The sequence below is a fragment of the Corythoichthys intestinalis genome, chromosome 11 (genome assembly GCF_030265065.1).
Source record: "Corythoichthys intestinalis isolate RoL2023-P3 chromosome 11, ASM3026506v1, whole genome shotgun sequence".
In the NCBI taxonomy this organism is placed as follows: Eukaryota; Metazoa; Chordata; class Actinopteri; order Syngnathiformes; family Syngnathidae; genus Corythoichthys; species Corythoichthys intestinalis.
Genome location: NC_080405.1, coordinates 43,146,753 through 43,167,718, shown reverse-complemented (window position 1 = coordinate 43,167,718; position 20,966 = coordinate 43,146,753). Strand labels below are relative to the sequence as shown.

At 38.2% G+C, this 20,966-nt stretch overlaps 1 protein-coding gene across 1 annotated transcript in view; it reads left to right on the top strand.

Moving 5' to 3' along the window:
• The first annotated feature begins 2,776 nt into the window (after positions 1-2,776).
• Positions 2,777-20,966, top strand: part of fhdc2 (FH2 domain containing 2) — a 28,066-nt gene continuing 9,876 nt past the window's right edge. The window contains exons 1-8 of the mRNA XM_057850418.1: positions 2,777-2,954; positions 7,762-8,283; positions 8,364-8,425; positions 17,619-17,721; positions 17,934-18,019; positions 18,249-18,349; positions 18,542-18,612; positions 18,795-18,902. Coding sequence (XP_057706401.1) covers positions 7,837-8,283; positions 8,364-8,425; positions 17,619-17,721; positions 17,934-18,019; positions 18,249-18,349; positions 18,542-18,612; positions 18,795-18,902 — 978 coding nt within the window. The 5' untranslated portion in view covers positions 2,777-2,954; positions 7,762-7,836. The remainder of the gene's footprint in view (positions 2,955-7,761; positions 8,284-8,363; positions 8,426-17,618; positions 17,722-17,933; positions 18,020-18,248; positions 18,350-18,541; positions 18,613-18,794; positions 18,903-20,966) is intronic.

Below are 20,966 nucleotides of genomic sequence, written 5' to 3'. Positions count from 1 at the left end.
ATTGCTTAACGGTTGGGGACAATTTGAGCATCCTGAAAATTTGGTAGTGTTATGTCCCTACGCTCGCTATGCAAACCTATGCCTTTGGCTACAATATGTGCTCGTCTGTCAATGTTTATTTGAAATACAGTACTTTTGTTGTTTATGTATTTCTGGAGGGAAACTTTCGAATTTTACAGATGAAAATATTGAGTAAACGTTGACTCAAACTAGACGAAGACAAACACATTTTAAATGACTAAAATATGACTAAGACTATATATAAGCATTATCCTCCAAAAGACGAAAAAGAGTTTGGGGGGGTGGCCTCCCGGTGGCCAAAAAGTGTCATTGCATGTAATTGACTTTCCTATACTGTATATGATTTTAAAATTAAGAATTTTCCGGTAAAATATTGTCTATAAAAGTTCTAAAGCAATTAAACAACAAAAATGAATGAATTGAACAAAAAATTATATTTTTATAATGGGACAAAATTATTTTTCGAAGAGATCATGTGACTAGCACCTTAGACGGTCATTTGCTTTGCTTAACCAAAACCACTCGAGGACCGAAGAGGCAAAATGGATAAACGTAATTTTTTCAAACCCAAGCTTTCAAAAGCGACAACAACTACTGAGCAAGAACCAGGGATTGAAAATTTGGACCATGAGACGCTAGAGACCACTGTCAAAATGGTGAGCGGGGTTTCAATTTGCCCCACTAAAGACGTTAATTGTACAACAGAGCCATAACTGGTGTCTTGCCAATGTAGTTACCCACGTCAAAAATTGTGTCCCCTGGCCACGGAAGTGCACACACACACACATTGGTTATGAGTTATGTCGACTTAAACAATTAATTGAAGCCAGAAAAGAACCACAGTTATATATTTTTAACATCAACGTTTATTAAACTGGAGAAATTCCATAAAGGACTTGAATTACAAGGATAACTGTCATAAAACGAGACGAGAACGAGACAAAAATGCGGCATAGTTTTACTCACATGTTCACAATGGGATTCTGGTTGTGTCACTCATGTGACGTGCTGTGCCCCTCCCCAATTCACCCCCTAGTGTCATCTCCAGTCTTCCCATTGCCTGTTTTGAGATACACACGCTAAGATTAGTCTTCTTTTTTTGGCAAGAAGAGAGAATAGACCCTACTCACGTGACGTCACAGCCACGCCCCCGCGCCATGTTGTCCGGATACTAGTCATGTTAATGCATTAGCGCTTCGCAAATTCCTCCTATTATGGCGTGTTTTTCTGCTCGTTAACATTAATAATCAAAATGGTGAAGTCGTGTGTGGCGGTCAGTTGCAAAAACAGAGAAGATAGACGGAGAGACTTGAATTTTGACCGTATTCCGAGAGACCCGAACAGGAGACCGAGATTGACTGCTGCAATTCGACGAGAAAACTGGGCTCCAAACGACTACCACAGATTATGTAGTAGTCATTTTATATCTGGTAAGATGCATTTAATATATATTTAGAGGGTTTTGGGCTGACAACCACAATTAAGATCATTGCTAGGCTAATCGCCGACAACATACACTCAGACGTTGTGAATGAACTACCTGAAAATATATAATTATAAGGGGATAATCAGACAGTTGTCATACAATTAATTTACAATTTCACTATTGAGGTCAAAAGCCAAAAAATAAATTCAACTAGGGACAATCTGGAGTAGTGCTGTCGCACTTCCTATTTATTACGTATTATATATGTATATAGTGAGAGTGCTATCGCTAAACCATATAAACATTAAAAGCCCTAGCTCCATTGACAAATGATATGAAATACATTAGACTTGACAGTGGATGTTAGCAAGAACAAAAGATTTTGAATTGAAAATTTCGTAACTCACCTTCCGAGCACAAGATTCCTGCCGAATTTTCGTGTACGAGGACCTGTTTCACCCAACCAGCAACGTAGCATTTATAAGCCTCCAAGCTCTTAAAGTTTTTCAAACTTTCGTGAGAATAGGCTGATTTTGTGTGGACAAGATTGTTGTAAATATCAGGATATCAGATGTCAGGCGAAACCAGCAGGTCGAAAAACATCGATTTAGGCATCAAATACTGATCTGGCAAATGGATAAACTGAAGCTTTTCCACGTAACGCCTTTTATGCAACGGATCCAATGAGTTTACAGCGTCAGATAACACCGGGGCTTCCATGAATTGCTCTATAACTTGCTCGACTAATTGAAAACAATGAGAAAAAGTCTGAAAAAGAGGTACAATATGGCGGCCGGAGACAGCGACACGCCCATTTTGTGACGTAGGTGAGTAGGGTCTATATGCAGTGTTGCTTTAGCCTTTAAATGTCTGTGCTGAGTCATCATCACACACTAAATGTAACTCATAGCGTTAGCATAGCATTTACGTTCGCGTTAGCATCAGGCTATTGTTAACGGCGAGTGTCCTTTACTCTCTGAGCTAAGACGAAAATTAAATGAGCTGCCAAAAACAAAACAGGTATCGTTGCATATCGTAAATTGATTTCCTGACCCATGTATCGATAATTGTTGGATCCCCATAAGGTTAGATAATCGATCAAATGAGCCCCTTGTATCGCAAATCGTATCGTGAGTTACCCAGAGCTTCCCACTCCTGATTACAAGTACCAAACGGACGGAAACAGTAACAGGAAATTGATGAATTTTCATTCAGACCTGAACAAAACTTCCAAGTATGTAAACACTGTAAAAATCCAAGACACTACACAAGTTCAGTAAAAGTGAATGCACTCCCACCTGACAACAAAATCCGCCTCCCATGGGAAAACTGGGAGGACACACAATGAAGGCATCAGACTGCGAGAGCGCGCGTGCGCGTCCACGACAACAAGTTTTCACTTCAGCGGGTGGATCGGTTATCCTTTCACTGAAATGAAGAGGAAACAAAAGCGAGCGAGATGTTGAATTAAAACGTTTATTTCTCTTTTGGACTACTTTCACACCAGGTAAGCCAACTTTTGGATTTGTTTCCAACAACCTGCCATTCATACGTCGTAATATATCTCATTTAACAGGACTAAATATCCTTGAAAGACAACTTGAAGTAACGTTGAAATGACACAAATTAGCGTTTTTAAGTCCAAATGCGATGTTTTGATGTAGAAGTCACTCAAATTATTAGTATGCTTTTCCTGAATATTTTATTGTTTCTGCAGTGTTCACGTCGAATTCAATCAAGCAGTATGATTAAAAAAAAAGTTTCACGCAGTGGGCTAAAGCGTCACTCGGAGGACGACTTTCAAACTTTCCCACGTCATCAAAACGAAATAATATGAGGACGTATTCATGCAAATTCTGCTTAGTGATTAACGACTGTCTATGAAGCACCCCGCTGAAACTTCTGAGTCATACCTAATTGCATTACCAATCCTGCTTAAACCTGCCGGTGCAAGTGTCTGCAACTAGCTTTCAGCTGGTACCCTCTCATAAAAACATAATATTCTTAAGTCTACACCCTCTACTTTTTTTGTGTGGTTAGCTTTGCATCACATTTACATCCCGGCGGTGCTTCTATTTATTCTAATTAGAAGGGAGTAGGTGCACGCTGAAGGTGTGTTAGCAAAGTTAGCTGAACAGGATGGGACAAGCAGTTCAAACAGCTTACTGTGCAGAAATCATACAGTACTGTGCAAAGGTTTTAGGCAGGACACCTGCCTAAAACTTTTGCACAGTACTGTATATTTTTATTATATTATGTATATACAGGATATACTGTATGTATATATTTTCCCCAAGTGGAAGCTTCCATGATCCTAATAAATTTAATAATTAAAAAAATATATATACAGTACTGTGCAAAAGTTTTAGGCAGGTGTCCTGCCTAAAACTTTTGCACAGTACTGTATGTCAGCATGAAACTGTAAAAAAAAAAAGGCCTTCAACTTGCATGGAACGTTGAAAGAGAGGGTAAATTTCAAGTGATAATGAAAGAGAAGACCAAGCCAGTAGTAATGAATTTTAGGTTGTTGTTTTTTTTTTTTTGCAGATGATTAAAAAAAAAAAAAAAAAAAAAAAAACTACATCAACAAACAATCAAACCTCAGTTCAACTTTTTTCCGTTTTTTTTTTTTTTTTTTTACCCAAAAGAAAATCTAGCAACCATTTATTCAATATATTATTCCATGAGTTTGTTTATTGGTGTAGTTTGTGTGTGTTTATAAGGTTTTATTTGGAGGAATTACAGCACAAATAAGGGGAGAGGAAAATATATTTAACCCTTTCAAGGACAAGGGTCACTAGCGTGGGCAGCAATTTAAAAATTGACACTTGACTTTTACCCTTTATAGGGAAAGTGACTACTTTTGTTCATAAATAAAAAAAAAAAACTTAAATACTTTTACATACAGTAGCTATTAGGCATGTTGATCAACATTCTGCTGTCGATCTTATATCGTTGAATCAACGTCGCTTTTACACCCTTAATTAGTGTTTTTTTCAACGTTGAAATCCTTACAAAACCTAAACGTCATTTCGATTATTAATAATATTGGAACAACGCTGTATCAATTTTATGTTTTCGACCAAAACGCCCGCTCATCCATAATTCAATGACTTTTCTATCTTATTTCCCGGTCAGTCATAAATGAATGAATGAATGAATAGTTCATCAACTATAAAACAATGTTAACCCAACAATCACCGGACATACCATAGAACAACGTTGTTTCAACGTCACTTGACGTAGAAAATTTCGATTTCAACCATACTGATGATTTTGATGGAAAATCGACGTTTATTCTATGTCGGTCTACTATCTGGGATGTGCCGGTATGATATTCTGACGATATGATTAGGGCGGCAGCTATCGATTATTTTAGTGTTCGATTAATCGATGAATTATTTAGCTTGAATAATCGAGTAATCGGATAAGGAACATAAAAAATTAAAACACCTGAGCTGAGCCTCAAATGGTATTAAAAAAAAAAAAAAAAGGATCTATGTACAACAAAAGAACAATTGAATTGTAAGAACAACTTGCATAGCAAAGGTCTGCTAGCTTAAATGCTATAAAATGCTAACTTTTTTTTTTTTAACAATGCTCTTAACAAATGGTTAAGACACATATTCCCACAAAAATGGCTAAATATACCTATGAACTAAAATACGAATGCGTTAAAAAAAACTTGCGCAAACTAAAACTTAGGTTGGTCTTAACAGGGAGCAGCTGGTTTCAGTCATGGGAAATGTGGCAAACTAGGGGGCAGTGTATCCACTCAAATCAATAAAGTTAAATGCAAACATTTTCAAAACAAACCATTACAATGCCACTTAAATTAAACGAATACTCGAAGCAGCAAAATTTAATTCGAATCTTTTTTTCCAAGCGAATACTCGAGTTAATCTATTAATCGTTGCAGCAATAGATATGATAACCTTAAGCCAAAATATCACGGTATCAAGATATTGCAATTACAGCTCTAAAATGTGTTACTTTGAGATATCTGGGTTTTAAAAAAAAAAAGAAAAAACTTTTTTCCTTTGAACAGGATTTTTATTTTTCAAAACATATTAGCAAATTGGAACACAAGTATAATGTTAATATAATAAAAAACAAAACAAAACAAAATATTCTAAATAAAATGAAAATAAATGCAGTCCTTTAGGTGAACCTAAAACCACAGCCAAAGCTCAACATTATCACCATCAGATCAAAATAATTATTTTCCATAAAAAGCATGTGTGTATGACTCGTATCATGTTTACATGAAACACACACTCTCTTTCTCAACGCAGACACTTGCCAAAGAGAAAAAAACATATTTTACCACAGCTAGACAAACTAAACACGCTGGAGTTGATTGTCATAGCTGGTGGGAAATGTTAATGACAGTGTTTATTAACCTTTAATTTTGTATAAATGCTAAATCATATTTGAGGTATTGCCTCGTCGGCAGCCACCAAACATGTATTACATGTCGGTCGGCCCTCCTTCTTTAAGCCGCGGCCGTCTGTAACTTTTTTGTAGCTGAAGTATTCCCATTCCACGATTTCGTTTTATTCGATGGGGTAAAAGTTCAGGAGTTTCACCTCCTCCAGCCATCGTGTAGCAAAGCTCTGTAGCACTGACACTGAGCAACAACCGGTGAGGGAGGGCTGAGCCTTGCAGCTGCAAGCGAGGAAATTCTTCATAAATTTTTGGGACATAACAAATAGCTAATACCTTAGGGACGTTATGATGGAAAAAATTTGCGGTTTTGAAACCTTGACGTTTACATACCACGGTATAACTTGAAACCGGTAATCGGCACATGTCTAGTAGCTGTGAATAAATTAACTCATTCACTCCCAGCCATTTTCACTGGAGCAAGGCCCTTCGCTCCCGGCCGTTTTACTGGATTTTGACTGATTTTGCATGGCCCACAGAAAATTCTGTTGTATTGTTATATAAACATGGAACCCACCAAAAGAAAGATTAGACTCTCTTCTTTCAGCAGAAAAAAGTGAGTTAATATCCTTTTCCATTGTTTAGGAATCAGCATTAGAAAATAGCTTAGTTTGAGAAATTTTCCAATATCTGATGAAAAAGCGGAGAAATTGAGCTTTTTGTGAAAGCATACATTTCAAACATAACTTTGACTTTAGAACAGCTATTTTTTGCTTTAGTTGCATCCCAAACATCTGAATAATGTTTTCCTTTTTCAAAATAACAGAAACAACAAGACAAATAGAGCTTTTGATAGCAAAGTAACAATTTATTTACACATAACTAACATAAAGATGACGCTATTGTGGCCACGACAGCCGATTAATCTTTTCCCTCATCGTTGCCTGTCTCAAAAAGATGAATTTTTTTGAGTCTCTGCGGGCTTTGCTCACGAGCAGCACGGACTAAACGGCATCCAGTGGTTCCGGTCGTTCTGCTTGGTCGTCCAGCGCCTGGCATCCCGGGCGTCCTATCGGTTGTTCTGCTCGGTCGTCCGCCGCCTGGCATCCATTCGGTCGTTTTCCACCTTTGACCCGGCTTTGCGGCTTGGCCGTTCGTTGCCGTTGAATAGGGTTGCAGGACTTAAAAAATGCGCTACTGCCCCCCAAGTGGCCAGTTTTATTGCTTTAAACTGGATTTTCAGCTTTGTGGTTTGGAGATACATTGAATCACAACCCAGAGATGTCTCTTTTGAAAAAAAAAAAAAAAACAACGTAAAAGACGCATAAATACGTTTTTGGGACACTGAAATGATTAAAAATAGAACGTATTTATATGTTTTTGGGAGCAAATGAGTTGATAAAATAACACAATGTCAATAAAAGCTAAATTAACACAAGTAACACTCTAAAGTAGATTCTTATTTTTCATAGAATATAACTTGATGCATGCCATTGACAGCGATAGACATCCAATTCATTTAAACTGGGAGGACTTACCGGTAATGCTCACCTTTCAGAGCCATTAACGGCACTAGAAGTCCAATCCATTTTGATAGAGAGGTTTGAATAAACGTTTCCCACAGTCAAAACGGATGGGACGTCTAGCTCCTTCAATGGCAGCCAATGAGTTAAATGCGTCCCCTCTAAGGGTTAAAAAAAATCATAACTCGTGCATGAAAGGGTTAAGACAATTTTGCACTTTCTTAATGTTACTTTTGGTCATTTAGCAGGCACATTTGTTATACAAGTGTGGCCGACTTATCCAAAAAAGTGAAGTCTTCATATGTGAATGCTGGTATTCGTCTGTGGCTGCTTACTTTAACAAAACCCCTGGAAGAGATTCTTCGCTTCTTTTGTGCTGGGATTTGATTCTTCTCTCTTTCTTAGGCTATGCTTGTGAATCTTTGAACTGTGAGCTTGGAAAGATGTTAACGCCCATGTAGACCCCACACCCTCTTACCTATGCTCATCAACCTGACTCTCGGCGTCAAGGAATCTCGTGCCTTTCATGGAACAGTGCCTCCTCTCCCGGCCGACCCTGCGCCCGTGCAAGTGAGAGTCATGGATTCATGCACGGTGGCGGGGCCTGTCACGGCACCCCCGCCGCCGCCGCCACCTCCACCTCCCCCGCCACCACCACCCGCTTCCTCCTCGCCAGTGAGCCGGACTGACAGCGCTCGTCGAAGCCGACTGAGGAAACTCAATTGGGAGCGTATCCCCAAAGAGAAGGTAGAGGGACGAAAGAGCGTTTGGAGGCAGCCAGGCAGCGAGGATGAGTTCCCCATAGATTTGCACTCTCTGGATGAGCTTTTTGGCCAGAAGGACAGTAAGACTCAGGACAGGAGCGCCACGCTGAGACGACGGTCTGCTCTGTTACGTTGCAGAACTCCCCAAGACAGTCCAGAGGAGGTTAGTCCGTCACCATACCGAATGTTCACAATGAAAAAGAAATACTATTTTCTTTACCTTACCATCTCCTTCATCTACAGATCTCGCTACTTGACTCCAAACGCAGTATGAACATTGGGATATTTCTTCGCCAGTTCAAAATGTGAGCCAATTTCTTACCTGTCAATGAACCTATCAGACGGTTAAATGATTTCTGAGATTGTTTGTTTGTGGATATTGAGAATTGTGCTGCTAGTTAAGCTGATTGCGTCATTCAAACATTGCAAATAAGGGGAATTTGTTTTTCTGCCTATGTAACCGTATACAGTACTCGAGCAGAAGCGTTGCCATTTTTTGTGGTGTTGCTCTCGCCCGATAAAAGCATTTAAAAATAATCTGATAATATCGACATCAGATTTTGATTATCGGTTTTGGGCCAATATGCATGGTGCTTTCAAAGTAGAGCTGCAGCTCTCGATTATTTTAGTAGTCAATTCATCGATGAACTAGTGAATAGTAAATATATATATAAATCAAAATACCTGAGCTGAGCCTCAAACGGTATTAAAAAAAAATAAAATAAAAAAATGAATGTCTAAGCACAACAAAAGAACAATTGGCGAACTTACATAGCAAAAGTCCGCAAGCTTAAATGCTATAAAATGCTAACATATTTTACAATGCTCTTAACAAATGGTTTAAACAAATATTCCCACAAAAAACAGTTAAATATACCGATAAACTAAAATGCGAATACATTATAATAACATTAGCTCAAACAAAAACTGAGTTTATACTGGTCTTAACAGGAAGCAGCTGGATTCAGGCATGTGAAATGAGTTATGTCATATTCACTGTTGCCACTATAGGGCAGTGTATCCACCCACACCAATAAAACTAAATGCAAACACTTTCAAAACAAACCATTACAACGCCACTTTAATTAAACTAATATTCGAAGCAGCAAAATTTAATTTTAATCTTTTTTCTCATCGAGTTAATCGATTAATCGTTGCAGCACTATTTCAAAGTGAATGTGGAAGCCTTCTGCCTTTGTACAACAAAGTACAGTGTGCAATATAGGTACTTTTTCCAAAACTTGAGTTGAAGTTGTCTCAATTTTCACAGAATGTTTACTTGGAAAACCTTGAAGTTGTTACATTTATCATTATTACAGCATCCAGAGGGGCATCACAATACAATTAGCCATAATATGTTAAATCCACGACCGCATATATCAGTATTGGTTTGAAATCGGAATCGGATTATTGGAATGAACAATATCGGGATGTCAGTTATCGGTTAAAAAGTCATTATCGGACAACTTTTTTGTCTACTTGTTGTGTTAAAGCACAAATGCTGCATTTTTAAGCTAATATTTACTGAGAATACGCACAAGACCTTTTACTTTGTTTTTTTCCCCCATATTTTCTGATTCCTTATAACAAATGCAAAACAGCTCGTGTTTTTGTTATTGTTGTTTTCTATATTATACTTCACCTGAGATTTTTATATATCTTACAGAGTACCGTATTGGCCCTAATATAAGATTATAAGACGACCCCCTTTTTCTTGATTCAAGTTTGAAAAAATACTTTTTCAACATCAAATTAATTTTGATAAAGAAAATAATTACAGTACATCCGAAACAAATGATTATAACAATATATTTAAGAGAAAAAGCATGTTATTTTGCCTCAATCAAATCTTAATATCTGAACATTTAAATATGTAAATTATAGTGCAATCACATTCGTAAATGAAAGTCTTCTGGTTTTTGAAAGGTAAATAAACCAATCTATTGCGATAAAACAACAAAACTGCAATAACTGCATTAACCATCAAAGTGAAGTCTAACTGTAACTGTAGTCTTGAAACAGATCTGAATGAGGAAAAACATTGCAATAAAATAATGCAAACTGGTTAAACTTGAGAGTAGCTAAGATCTATCATGACAGAACATCGCTTCAATGATATCTGGTGCTATCTGGTGTCGTGAATGGGTATAAGGTCTAGACCGCGAATATAAGACGACCCCCTCTTTTTCAATCTAATTTCAATGCAAAAAACACAGTTTTATATTCGGGCCAATACGGTAATTGAGAAACAATGCTCGGCAATGAATGACTGTTTGTTATTAAGCGTTCCTATGAACACAAGTACTTAGCCACACCTGAAACATCATTTGCTTGTGACAGGTCCTTTTCTCCTGTTGAACTGAAAATTAGAACTCCCTGACCTGAAAAAAAGCCTTGTACTGTTTTAAACGTTGCTTAGCACTAAAAGTAATATTACAAAATAAGCAACAATCAATATATTCTTCATTTTTCGCAACATCGACCGAGGGAATTTTGTCAAATGCCCACAATCTATTTTGGAGTGGTACAACGTTCAACCTTTATGTTAAAAGAGAAATCATGGAAATTGTTGAAGAAAAATACCTTTTCTAAGACATTAGAAAGCGTGTTGAGAAATTCACGGATATGCACCAACATGTAATGAAAGCTCCCATTGACAATGATGAACCATGCCCTGTCTTTTCATAGTCTCACTGGAATCAATCGACTTTTTTTTTTGCACAATTCTGCTTTCTAACAAAGACTTTAGCAGTTGCTGGGTTCATCCATTCCCTGGAAGTCCAGTCAAGTCAAGACAAAATAGTGCAGGAAACAGACATGTTCAATTGTTCCCCAAGGGGGACAACACTTTGCCATAAATCAAACAGCCTGCAGTTGGTGTCTGACGATTTGAGGCATAGGGGGAAGTGCAAGTGTAATGTGTATTCGTGTTGATATTGCAAGGGGACAGGTGCAGAGGACGCTCCAATCAAAGCAGACGGTCTGGACACCCTAAAGTGTCTACGTTTAGGGTTGGGAGTCTGAGTTGACACCTGCTGAGGCCTCTCAGAGAGTGTCTCCTGTTTAAGTGACCCCCTTCCTGTAAGGCGCCTCCCTAATGACGTCAAGTCACGCTGCCTTTTTATCTTTTTTCCTCTTTTACTAAAAGCAGCACTTCCCATGGTCACGGGAGTTGTTTTATAATAATATACCTATTTGTACAAATGTTGACTCGTCGTGCTGCTCTAGACTGAACGACATGTCTATTCAAACCTGGATGCGTCGAGACTTGCAGAAGAGCCAATGTGTAGAAAGAGCCTTTATGTTGACATTTGTCCCGTGTGGAGCTTTAGTTGACTTCTGTGAATGAAAATGGAGCCTCTGTTGAAATGTGGTAGTTGGGAAAACATCCATGGTTTGAGCACACAGGAACAAACTTAACATTAAAAAGAACACTCCCAATGCACCTGAGGCCAAATCTAAAGAAATCTAGTACAAGAGTTATAAGTAATAAATCCTGGCTTATTTGTTTTCTCTCATTAGTTGGGCTAGGCGATATGGCCCGAAAATAAAATCTGAGTAGGGGTGAGACGATACATCTGTGGTGATGTATCGCCTAATATGTTATCTATATGCTCCCGCCCACCATAGATATATTGGTTCAAAAAGATGTTTAATAAAGGAACCAGTGTTGTTTTTGGCAGCTCTTTTAATTTTCGTCTCAGTCTTTTGGACGAAAATACTTATTAGTCTTAGTCGTATTGTAGTTATTCCAAAATCTGTTAGCCTTCGTCTAGTTTTAGTCGACAATTCTCAAAATGTTTTCGTCTGTAAGCTTCAACAGTTTTAGTCCATGAATGAATAAAGGTTTCCAACAGTTTCGAATGAACGTTGACAGGCGACCACATAATTGTACAGTCTACAAGGACATCAAAATCTTTATGATGATAATACACACTCAGCAGGAAAACAGCACATTATTTGCAATTAATTAAACTCACCTGGACGCCACGAACTGTATGTAAAAAGTTTTCCAAGAGTTAAGGAAGACACTGACCGAGTCACCGAACTAAATGCGAACGCTATGCTAACGCAACGCTATGCCAACGCTACAAGTTACTTTAATGTGTGATGATAACTCGACACATATCTTTAAAGGCTAAAGCAACGTGGCATAGCCAAGATAAGAAAACAAAACTTACCAAGCAGCACCTGACACATGTGTTTCATAAAAGGAGCCTGGAATACACTCTTAAGCCTGTGTGTGGGTTGGGGGGCAACACGTCACATGACTGACTAAGGGTGTAACGGTACATGTAATTGTATTGAACCGTTTCGGTACGTGGCGCTTGGTTCGGAACGGAGGCATACCGAACGAGTTTCTGACGTAATGTAACCCTTACTTTTCGAGGCTGTGAGTCGATCGGGTTACAGTTTCTTTGTGTTGATTATGTTTACTATGTCTTCTCTACTGTAATGAGGACCAACACGGTAGAACCGTATAACCCAGAAACGTCAACGGCGCGACAACGTGGCCGCCGCGAGAACGCAATGAAACGCGGACGGTAAAGTCAATCAGCCAATGCACACCAGTCGCAGCGTGGCCGCGTGTTAGACGTGTCCCAGAAGCTGCTCAACACGACGCACGCGAAAAGAACGGCAGAGTTCATTATTTGACGCGAGACGCGACCCTCCTGCGTCAATACTAGAGCTGGGAATCTTTGGGCAACTAACGATTCGATTACGATTATGATTCAGAGGCTCCGATTCGATTATAAAACGATTATTGATGCACCCCCCTCCTTTTTTTTAAAAAAATGTTTTGTACATTTGTTCCAAAATTGTTCAAAAATACTCTCAGGCTAAACCAAACTACTATTTCAGTATCAAGTTAACATATAGCAGTAAAAAAATATACAAAAATAACAGTAAATAAAAAAACTCCAGTCCCCATTCTGTATCAGCCGCTTTAAACTACATTCAATTAATTTAATGTTGTGAATCAACTGTTAAAGTTGTTAAAATTGCTCCCGTTATTCCATAATTTCCCTTTTGTCTACTTTTGACATATGAAAGTTTTAAAACTATTTTAAAGCTAGGTAAAATATTGACTTGAATCTATTTAGGAGTATTTTAGATAAAAAGTTAATTAGGTTTGCTTGGAAGGTTCGCTACAGCAGCCTTGCAGGGAAGTGTACTGCTTTAAGATGGCGGCCGTTTACTAACGCCCGCATCTAGCTTTTTGTAGATGTGCTGCTAACGCTATCGAATCTATATTGCATCTAGTCCTATATAAATGATATCTACCGTAACATTATGTGGATGTACTTTGTAGCAGCTTTTCGGCAGCAGTCAGGTATGTTGTTGTGTTTTTTTATCTCGTGGCATGAGTTCAGCTAGAGCCGTGAGTTGAGCATTGACATTACCCGAGGGGCCGGGTAATGAGAAGCATGATGTTTAGCTACTCTCGCTCCGTTCCTCATTGTCCCGAAGACTGCGCGGCGCGCTGAGTGTGTTGTACTTCCGCTTTACTTGGCATATTTCAATAATCGGAATTTGGATGTTTGTGAATCGTTCTCGAATCTTCCAAGTGCGAATCGCGAATAATCTAAGAATCGGAAATTTTGCACACCTCTAGTCAATACCCCTTCCGGGCAGACAGGAAGTCACTCGTGTAAAAATACGGTGGATCCGGTCGATTTTCAAACTAATATGCAATTGTAACCCACTTTTTGAGTCCATCAGATCTCTTGAGTGGTAGATCGGGGCGCAGTTGACTTTTCTTTGTTGATTTACTGCTGTCTTTCTCTGCTATAATAATAGTGAACACGGACGGCCCCGTGTTCACTAAAAAACCCTCCTACCACAACAAAACAAGTAGGAACTAATATTCACATAGGAACTAAAGTTATAAAACATAAAATATACAATAAAAATGAATACTACATCACATTTGTAAAATATAAACACATAATAAAATAATAAGCCATTTAAATAAAATAAATTGTAATGAACTAAAACACCTGTAATTAAATAATACACAGATCCTGCTTACACAATTAAATTTATTAATTTCTGTGTGGCGCTTCAACCTGAGAAAATCCACCAATAAAGCTTTTGAAAACCGTTCATAAGGGAAAAAAATGATTCATTGAGGCATTTTATTTGTAAAATACATGTTAAAATCTTTGTCATTGGGATTGCTTTTCTCTTTAGCACAGGACTTCTTTTTTCGTCTTTTTTTTTCAAAAAGAAAGCTGAAAGCTGAGAAAGCGCGGGGTCTAAAAGGCAAATTGTTGTTGGATTATCTTTAAATACCCGCTACTTTTTTAGCAGGATTCTAGCTTTGTATAGTTCAATGTTCCTATTGTTAAAAGCTCAAAGGTGTGTAATAAACAACTAGCACACTTATATTTTGCATTTTGTTTTCTTACTGTACCGAAAATGAACCGAACTGTGACCTCAAAACCGAGGAACGTACCGAACCGAGATTTTTGTGGACAGTTACACCCCTATGACTGACACGACCAAACACTACTAAAATGCGTGCTAACTACACATACGATAAGAAAATATCACACATTATGACGGAAACTATGCCGAATTTTTCGTGCCATTCTCGTCCCGTCAGACGACAACTGGCATCCATCTCGTTATGCTTTAGTCTCCGAAAACACGTTTTTAGCTCGTCATTGTGACGTCATCGTCATGAAAAAAATTGTTTGTTGATGAAATATTTTTGTTATCATCATTGCTGGCGAAATCAACACTGAAAGGAGCCAACAAAATTTTCCACGAGACCAAAACTTTCCACCAGATTTGTGTCTATGTTGGCTCATTGGCTGCCGTTGACGGCGCTAGACGTCCAATTCATTTTGACTGGGAGGGGGCTAGCACTCAAAAATAAGCATTTAAAGCTAATCCTCCAATTTTAAATGATTTGGATGTCTATCAACGGCAGGCAATGAGTTAAGATTCATTTGTCGACTAGAATGTTGCAATAATATAGTGTTGCTGTATTTATATACAGAACTGTTGCACTGAAATATTCTCAGTCTATGAGGAAGACGAAAGTTTTTGAGAGATTGTTGGTGACAGTCCAAAAAATATTTATTTTTTCCCACATTTAGAAATAGCTTGTTTTTCTCTTTAATGTTTGTATTGTAGAATATTGTAGATAGATTTCCTGGCCCGGGTATTGATAACATATTTACCAAAATGTTGTAGACCAATATGCTTCAGAGATAAAAATGGCTAAATCTTATTTGCTGTGGTTACATGGAGTGGAAAATGAAAGATTTTAGTGCTTGTTGGCTAAAGTTCAAGATATTTAATCTATAGCTATTTATCTTAAAAACTACAGACAATTAACACCTTTGACTGTGTTTTTTACTCAGATTTGGTAAAGTTTCACTACTTTTATCCAGGACGTATTTTGCTTATAGACCAGTGTAATTGTTGTATCGCTATGAGGCATGTGCCAGTATGAGATTCTGACGGTATTATAACCTTAAGCGAAAATATCACGGTTTCACGGTATTGCCATTACAGCTCTAAAATGTGTTACTTTGCGATATCTGGGTTAAAATAAATAAATAAAAAATTCCAATGAACAAGATTTTTTATTTTTCAAAAAATATTAGCAAATTGGAACGTAAGTATAATGTTAAGACAATAGAATAATATGTTAATATATTAAAATATATATATATTAAAATAAATTTAAACCATAACAAAACATAACAAAAAACTAACTGTAATATTCTAAATAAGAAAAAATGCAGTCCTTTAGGTAAGCCTAAATCCACAGCCACACCTCAACATTATTACCATAAGAGCACAGCTTGACTCATTGACACTGAGCAAAACCCGGTGGGGGAGGGTTGAGCCTTGCAGCAGCAAGCGAGGGATTTCTCCTTGCATTTTTTTGGGACATAAAAAATATCCAATACTGTATGGACGGTGTGATGGAATTTTTTTGCGGTTTTGAAACCGTGACGTTTTCATACCACGGTACACCTTGAATCCAGTAATGGCGTACCGCAAGCCACACGTCACTTCCGCTCATTAATATTCATGAGATTAGCTACTGCTGCTAAGTAAGGACAAGTCACCGTTTGTCCCTAATAGGAAATAAATGGAAATCGTGTACGAAGGAGATGTTTACAGAGTTAAACCTACCAATTCTCTCCGAAAATGATGTGTCTGGTGCCAAATTCACTGGCAAAGATGTGGAAGAACATAAAAATGTTCAGTTAAAGAGATGGCTTTAGTGTCGAAGGCTGAAAAAGACGAAAAAAACGAGCCAACCTAAGCATAGCTTTAGCTTTTTTTTATCGACGCGACTGACAATGACATTCTCCTGTTTCAACAAGCTATCCTTTACCATCATATCCTCTGGTTGTCCTACGTCGCTTACCGTTCTTGGGGGTAATTTAGTTAGCTTTGTGTAGCGATCGCAAATGCTACTCAGTGACAGCCAAGGAACACTTTTAATTTTTTCATTGATAGCACATCTTAATCCTATAATTTATTTACACTTTCCCCTTACTAAAGTTTTTTTATATATATAACAGAAACTGTAACAGTGGCAGTCAGATACCATTGTAATTCTTTTCAGGTAATTCATTGTCAGACAGAAACAGTACGGCACAACGTTACGCTAAAAAAATAAGTTAAAAATATAAAAATGGCTTACCTCTTTGGCCTCTGAAAGACCATGCCAACCCAACATAATGTTTACTGTATATGAAACGTGAATGGATTCGCCGAGCTGGTGTGAAAGTCTGCGCAAGTTGATTCGGTCTTCACATTTTTTCCTCTCGAGTTTTTGGTTTCCGGAAACGTATGAAGAAAACATCCTTCATGTGTCGTAATGTCTAGAGTCGTTTCTACAAGTTCCAAAAAAGCAATGCGTGATTGGCATGTTCGTTTTTGAAAGATTACCGGAGAAAAGTAGCACTTTTTACGTTGGGTCTATGCGAGGGCGGGTCTATAATGTTCCACTTCGGCTTTACTTCCGCTTTACGATGCGACGTCACGGTCTAAAAATAGCCTGCGTGCGGTACGCCATTGGCACATGTCTAATCGCTATATTGTGAGATTATCGTTATCGTGAGTCTTGTATCACAAATTGTATCGGGAGGCACCTAGAGATCGCGACCCCTACCTTTGAGGCTAATATATGAACTTTTGGGCTTTAGTGGTAAATATTTTTTTTCAGCCATGCATGGCACATGCAATAACACGCTGTAGAAGAGGTAAATGGAAAAGTGGTCGACACAATTTTCCAGTGCGGCGTCAACCAATCAACACTCCTCTGCACATTCACTGATTTAAAAAAAAAAAAAAAAAAAAAAAAAAAAAGAAGGGAAAAACCTCATTATCTCTTCACTGTGGGAAAACAAAGACGTGATCATACTGACAGGAGGGGTTTGGGAAATGACACCAAAGTGCGGTTCGCCCCATTGCAGGCATGATGTCATACTCCTAGCGCATTTGGTGTGTTTTTTTCCACAGGCCGGCTAAAGAGATAGTTGAAGATATCAGGCATGGGGCTGGGGACCGTTACGGAGCAGAGAGGCTCACAGAGCTCTGCAAGCTGCTCCCCGATAATGAGGAGGTAAAGCGCACCCACACTCCACTTCCAACCTACTCACCTCCTCCGCCTGTCCGTCATCTGGTCCTGTTTAGAATGATCAAAAAGTGTGCTGTTACACCGTGTTGTATGATGTGGTCTGGTTCCGCGGTCGGGGTACGGTGTAAGATATTGGAATCAACTGCTAAACAGAAATGTGGTATGATGGATTTTTCTCAACATCTGTTCTCTGTCAGGAGTCTCGCCTGAGGAGCTTCAGCGGAGAACGTAGCTGGCTTGGAGAGCCTGATCTTTTCATGCTCCTGCTGGTGGAAGTCCCCAGGTATGCTCCACCTTAGCCCTGCTTTGGATACTATTACCCCGCAGTCCCCTTTACAGCAGTGGACTTTTTTTGTTGTTTTTCTAGCTTGATTCATAGCTTGAGTAGTCTGTGAATCACGTGCTTCCTTTGAAATGACGTGTGTTTATTTAAGTGATGACCAGCAGTGTCTTCATCATCACTCATTCGTGCTTATTCACTCATCCGTCCCCCCTCGCTCCCCTTCCATTAGTTTTCGCCTACGTTTGGATGCCATGATCCTGCAACAAGAGTTTGACCCTGCTCTGACCTCTCTGTGTGTGGCAGCCAGATGTCTGAGGGAGGCGGCCAGAGGTAAAGTAACAGCGGGGAGTAGCGTACTCTAGTGCTATAAAGATCTTTGTCTAAGTTGCCCTTTCTGAATGCTCCTTTTTAAGATTTGTCCAGGATGGCAAGTAAAAGCCTGCCAGTGTGCTTTAAGAGAAGGCTGTCATCAGGAACACTGTAGCTTACTAAATTAAGTTTGCCCACTTTTGTCTATTGCAGAATTGCTGAGCTGTCCTGAATTACACTCCATCCTCCGTTTGGTGCTTAAAGCAGGGAACTACATGAATGCTGTGAGTGGCTCATTGTTCTGTACAGTATTTGTTTTCGTCTCCTCAGCCGGACAAAGTTCTATTCTGGATTGTGAACTGTACATCAAAGGAAAATAATGTTCGCTGACTTTTGTATCACTGTCTTTAAATTGTCAAAAGGTGCACATGGGTGTGTTTATCTGACCTTGTATGCTTCTCCCCAGGGTGGCTACTCGGGGAATGCGGCTGGATTCAGAATTTCATCATTGCTTAAACTGGCTGATACCAAAGCAAACAAACCCGGAATGAATTTGCTTCATTTTGTAGCTATGGTAAGATTTTCGATATAGATTCAGAACAAGATAACTCAGTGGCAGCGAATGCATTAACCCATTACACCATGTTACAGAAAAAAAATAAAATGTTGTTACTAGAGATGTCCCGATCACGTCATTTTCAAAGTATCGGAATCGGCAAACAAATATCAGCCATGTCTTTTTTTTAATATATATATATTTTAATTAAATCGTTTTCTAATTGTATTTAATGTTACAGACATAATATCATCCAGAGTCTTTAATTTAGGTTTAAGGTAGGGTTATCAATAATATCCCGATAACGGCGTCAATTAATGTATTAAAAAATGTGTCACGTTATAGTATTTATCGCTATTAATATATGCGCTGCACGACCCTGTCAATCATTGTCGCGCCCAATGTGTAATGACGTTGTTTGTCCTATATAGAAAGATAAAAGGCAGCGCAAAATGAATAGAGTGAATTTTGGCAGTCTTTGGAGCCTTCCTTCAAATCGGATATAACCTTGCAATTCCTTTCCCTATGAATAGAAATATGGCACGCAATGTGGAGAATTAAGGTGGCAATTGAACTTTGTCTTAACACCTTAAATCCTTTCATAAAGCAGAGGAGATATATCCATTGGTAGCGCGACGCACAGTCATGGTTTTACTTCCCATATGGTTCCACTTCCCATCATGCATTGGGGCATGACTGCAGTATCATTTACTGAAAGCTCAACAAATACACTAGATGGCAATATTTAGTCACTATAGACAAAGTGACAGGTCTTTCTATCCGTGGATCCCTCTCACAGAAAGAATGTTAATAATGTAAATGCCATCTTGAGGATTTATTGTCATCAAACAAATACAGTACTTATGTACTGTATGTTGAATGTATACTGTATATTCGTCCGAGTTTTATTCATTTTTTTTCTTAATGCATTGCCAAAATGTATATGATCGGGAAAAATTATCGGGAATGATTGGAATTGAATCGGGAACAAAAAAAAGCAATCGGATCGGGAAATATCGGGATCGGCAGATACTCAAACTAAAATGATCGGATATGGAGCAAAAAAACATGATCGGAACAACCCTAGTTGTTACTTGCTTGTACCGTTTTTTTCAGACTATAAGTCGCACCTGAGTATAAGTCGCATCAGCGATAAAATGCCCAACGAAGAGGAAAAAAACATATATAAGTCGCACCGGAGTATAAGTTGCATTTTTGGGGGAAATTTACTTGATAAAATCCAACACATAGAACAGATATGTCATCTTGAAAGGCAATTTAAAATAAAAATACATTAGAGAACAACATGCTGAATAAGTATGATAATGTTACAGGATGCATGAACAACGAAATTCCAACGTGGCCGGTATGTTAACGTAACATAGCTGTTAAGTGAAATGATATAATAATGTGTTTATAATTTCACACATAAGTCGCTTCAGAGTAGAAGTCGCACCCCCAGCCAAGCGATGAAAAAAAACTGCGACTTATAGTCCGAAAAATACGGTAATCATTTTATTTGTGTTGCTTAGGTGTAGGCATGTGCCGGTATGATATTCTGATGGTATGCTAACCTTAAACCAAAATATCACGGTTTCACAGTATTGCAATTACAGCTCTAAAATGTGTTACTTTGAGATATCTGGGTTAAAATCAATAAATATTTTTTTTTTTAAATCCATTGAACAGGATTTTTATTTTTCAAAATATATGAGTAAATTGGAACATAAGTATCATGTTAAGTTAAAAAAAAAAAAAATCTAAATAAAATTAAAATAAATGCAGTCCTTTGGGTGAGGTTAAACCCACAGCCATAGCTCAACATTATTACCATCAGAACAAAAACATTTTTTTCCAATAAAAAGCACGTGTGTATGACTTGTATCATGTTTACATTTTATACACTCACGCTCTTTCTCAACACAGACCCTTACCAGAGAGAAAAAAACACGTATTTTACCACCGCTAGACACACTAAACATGCTAGAGTTAATTAACTCTTGTAACTGGTGAGAAACATTCATGACAGCGTTTACTAACCTTTGATATTGTGTAAATGTGAAATCATATTGTAGGTATTGC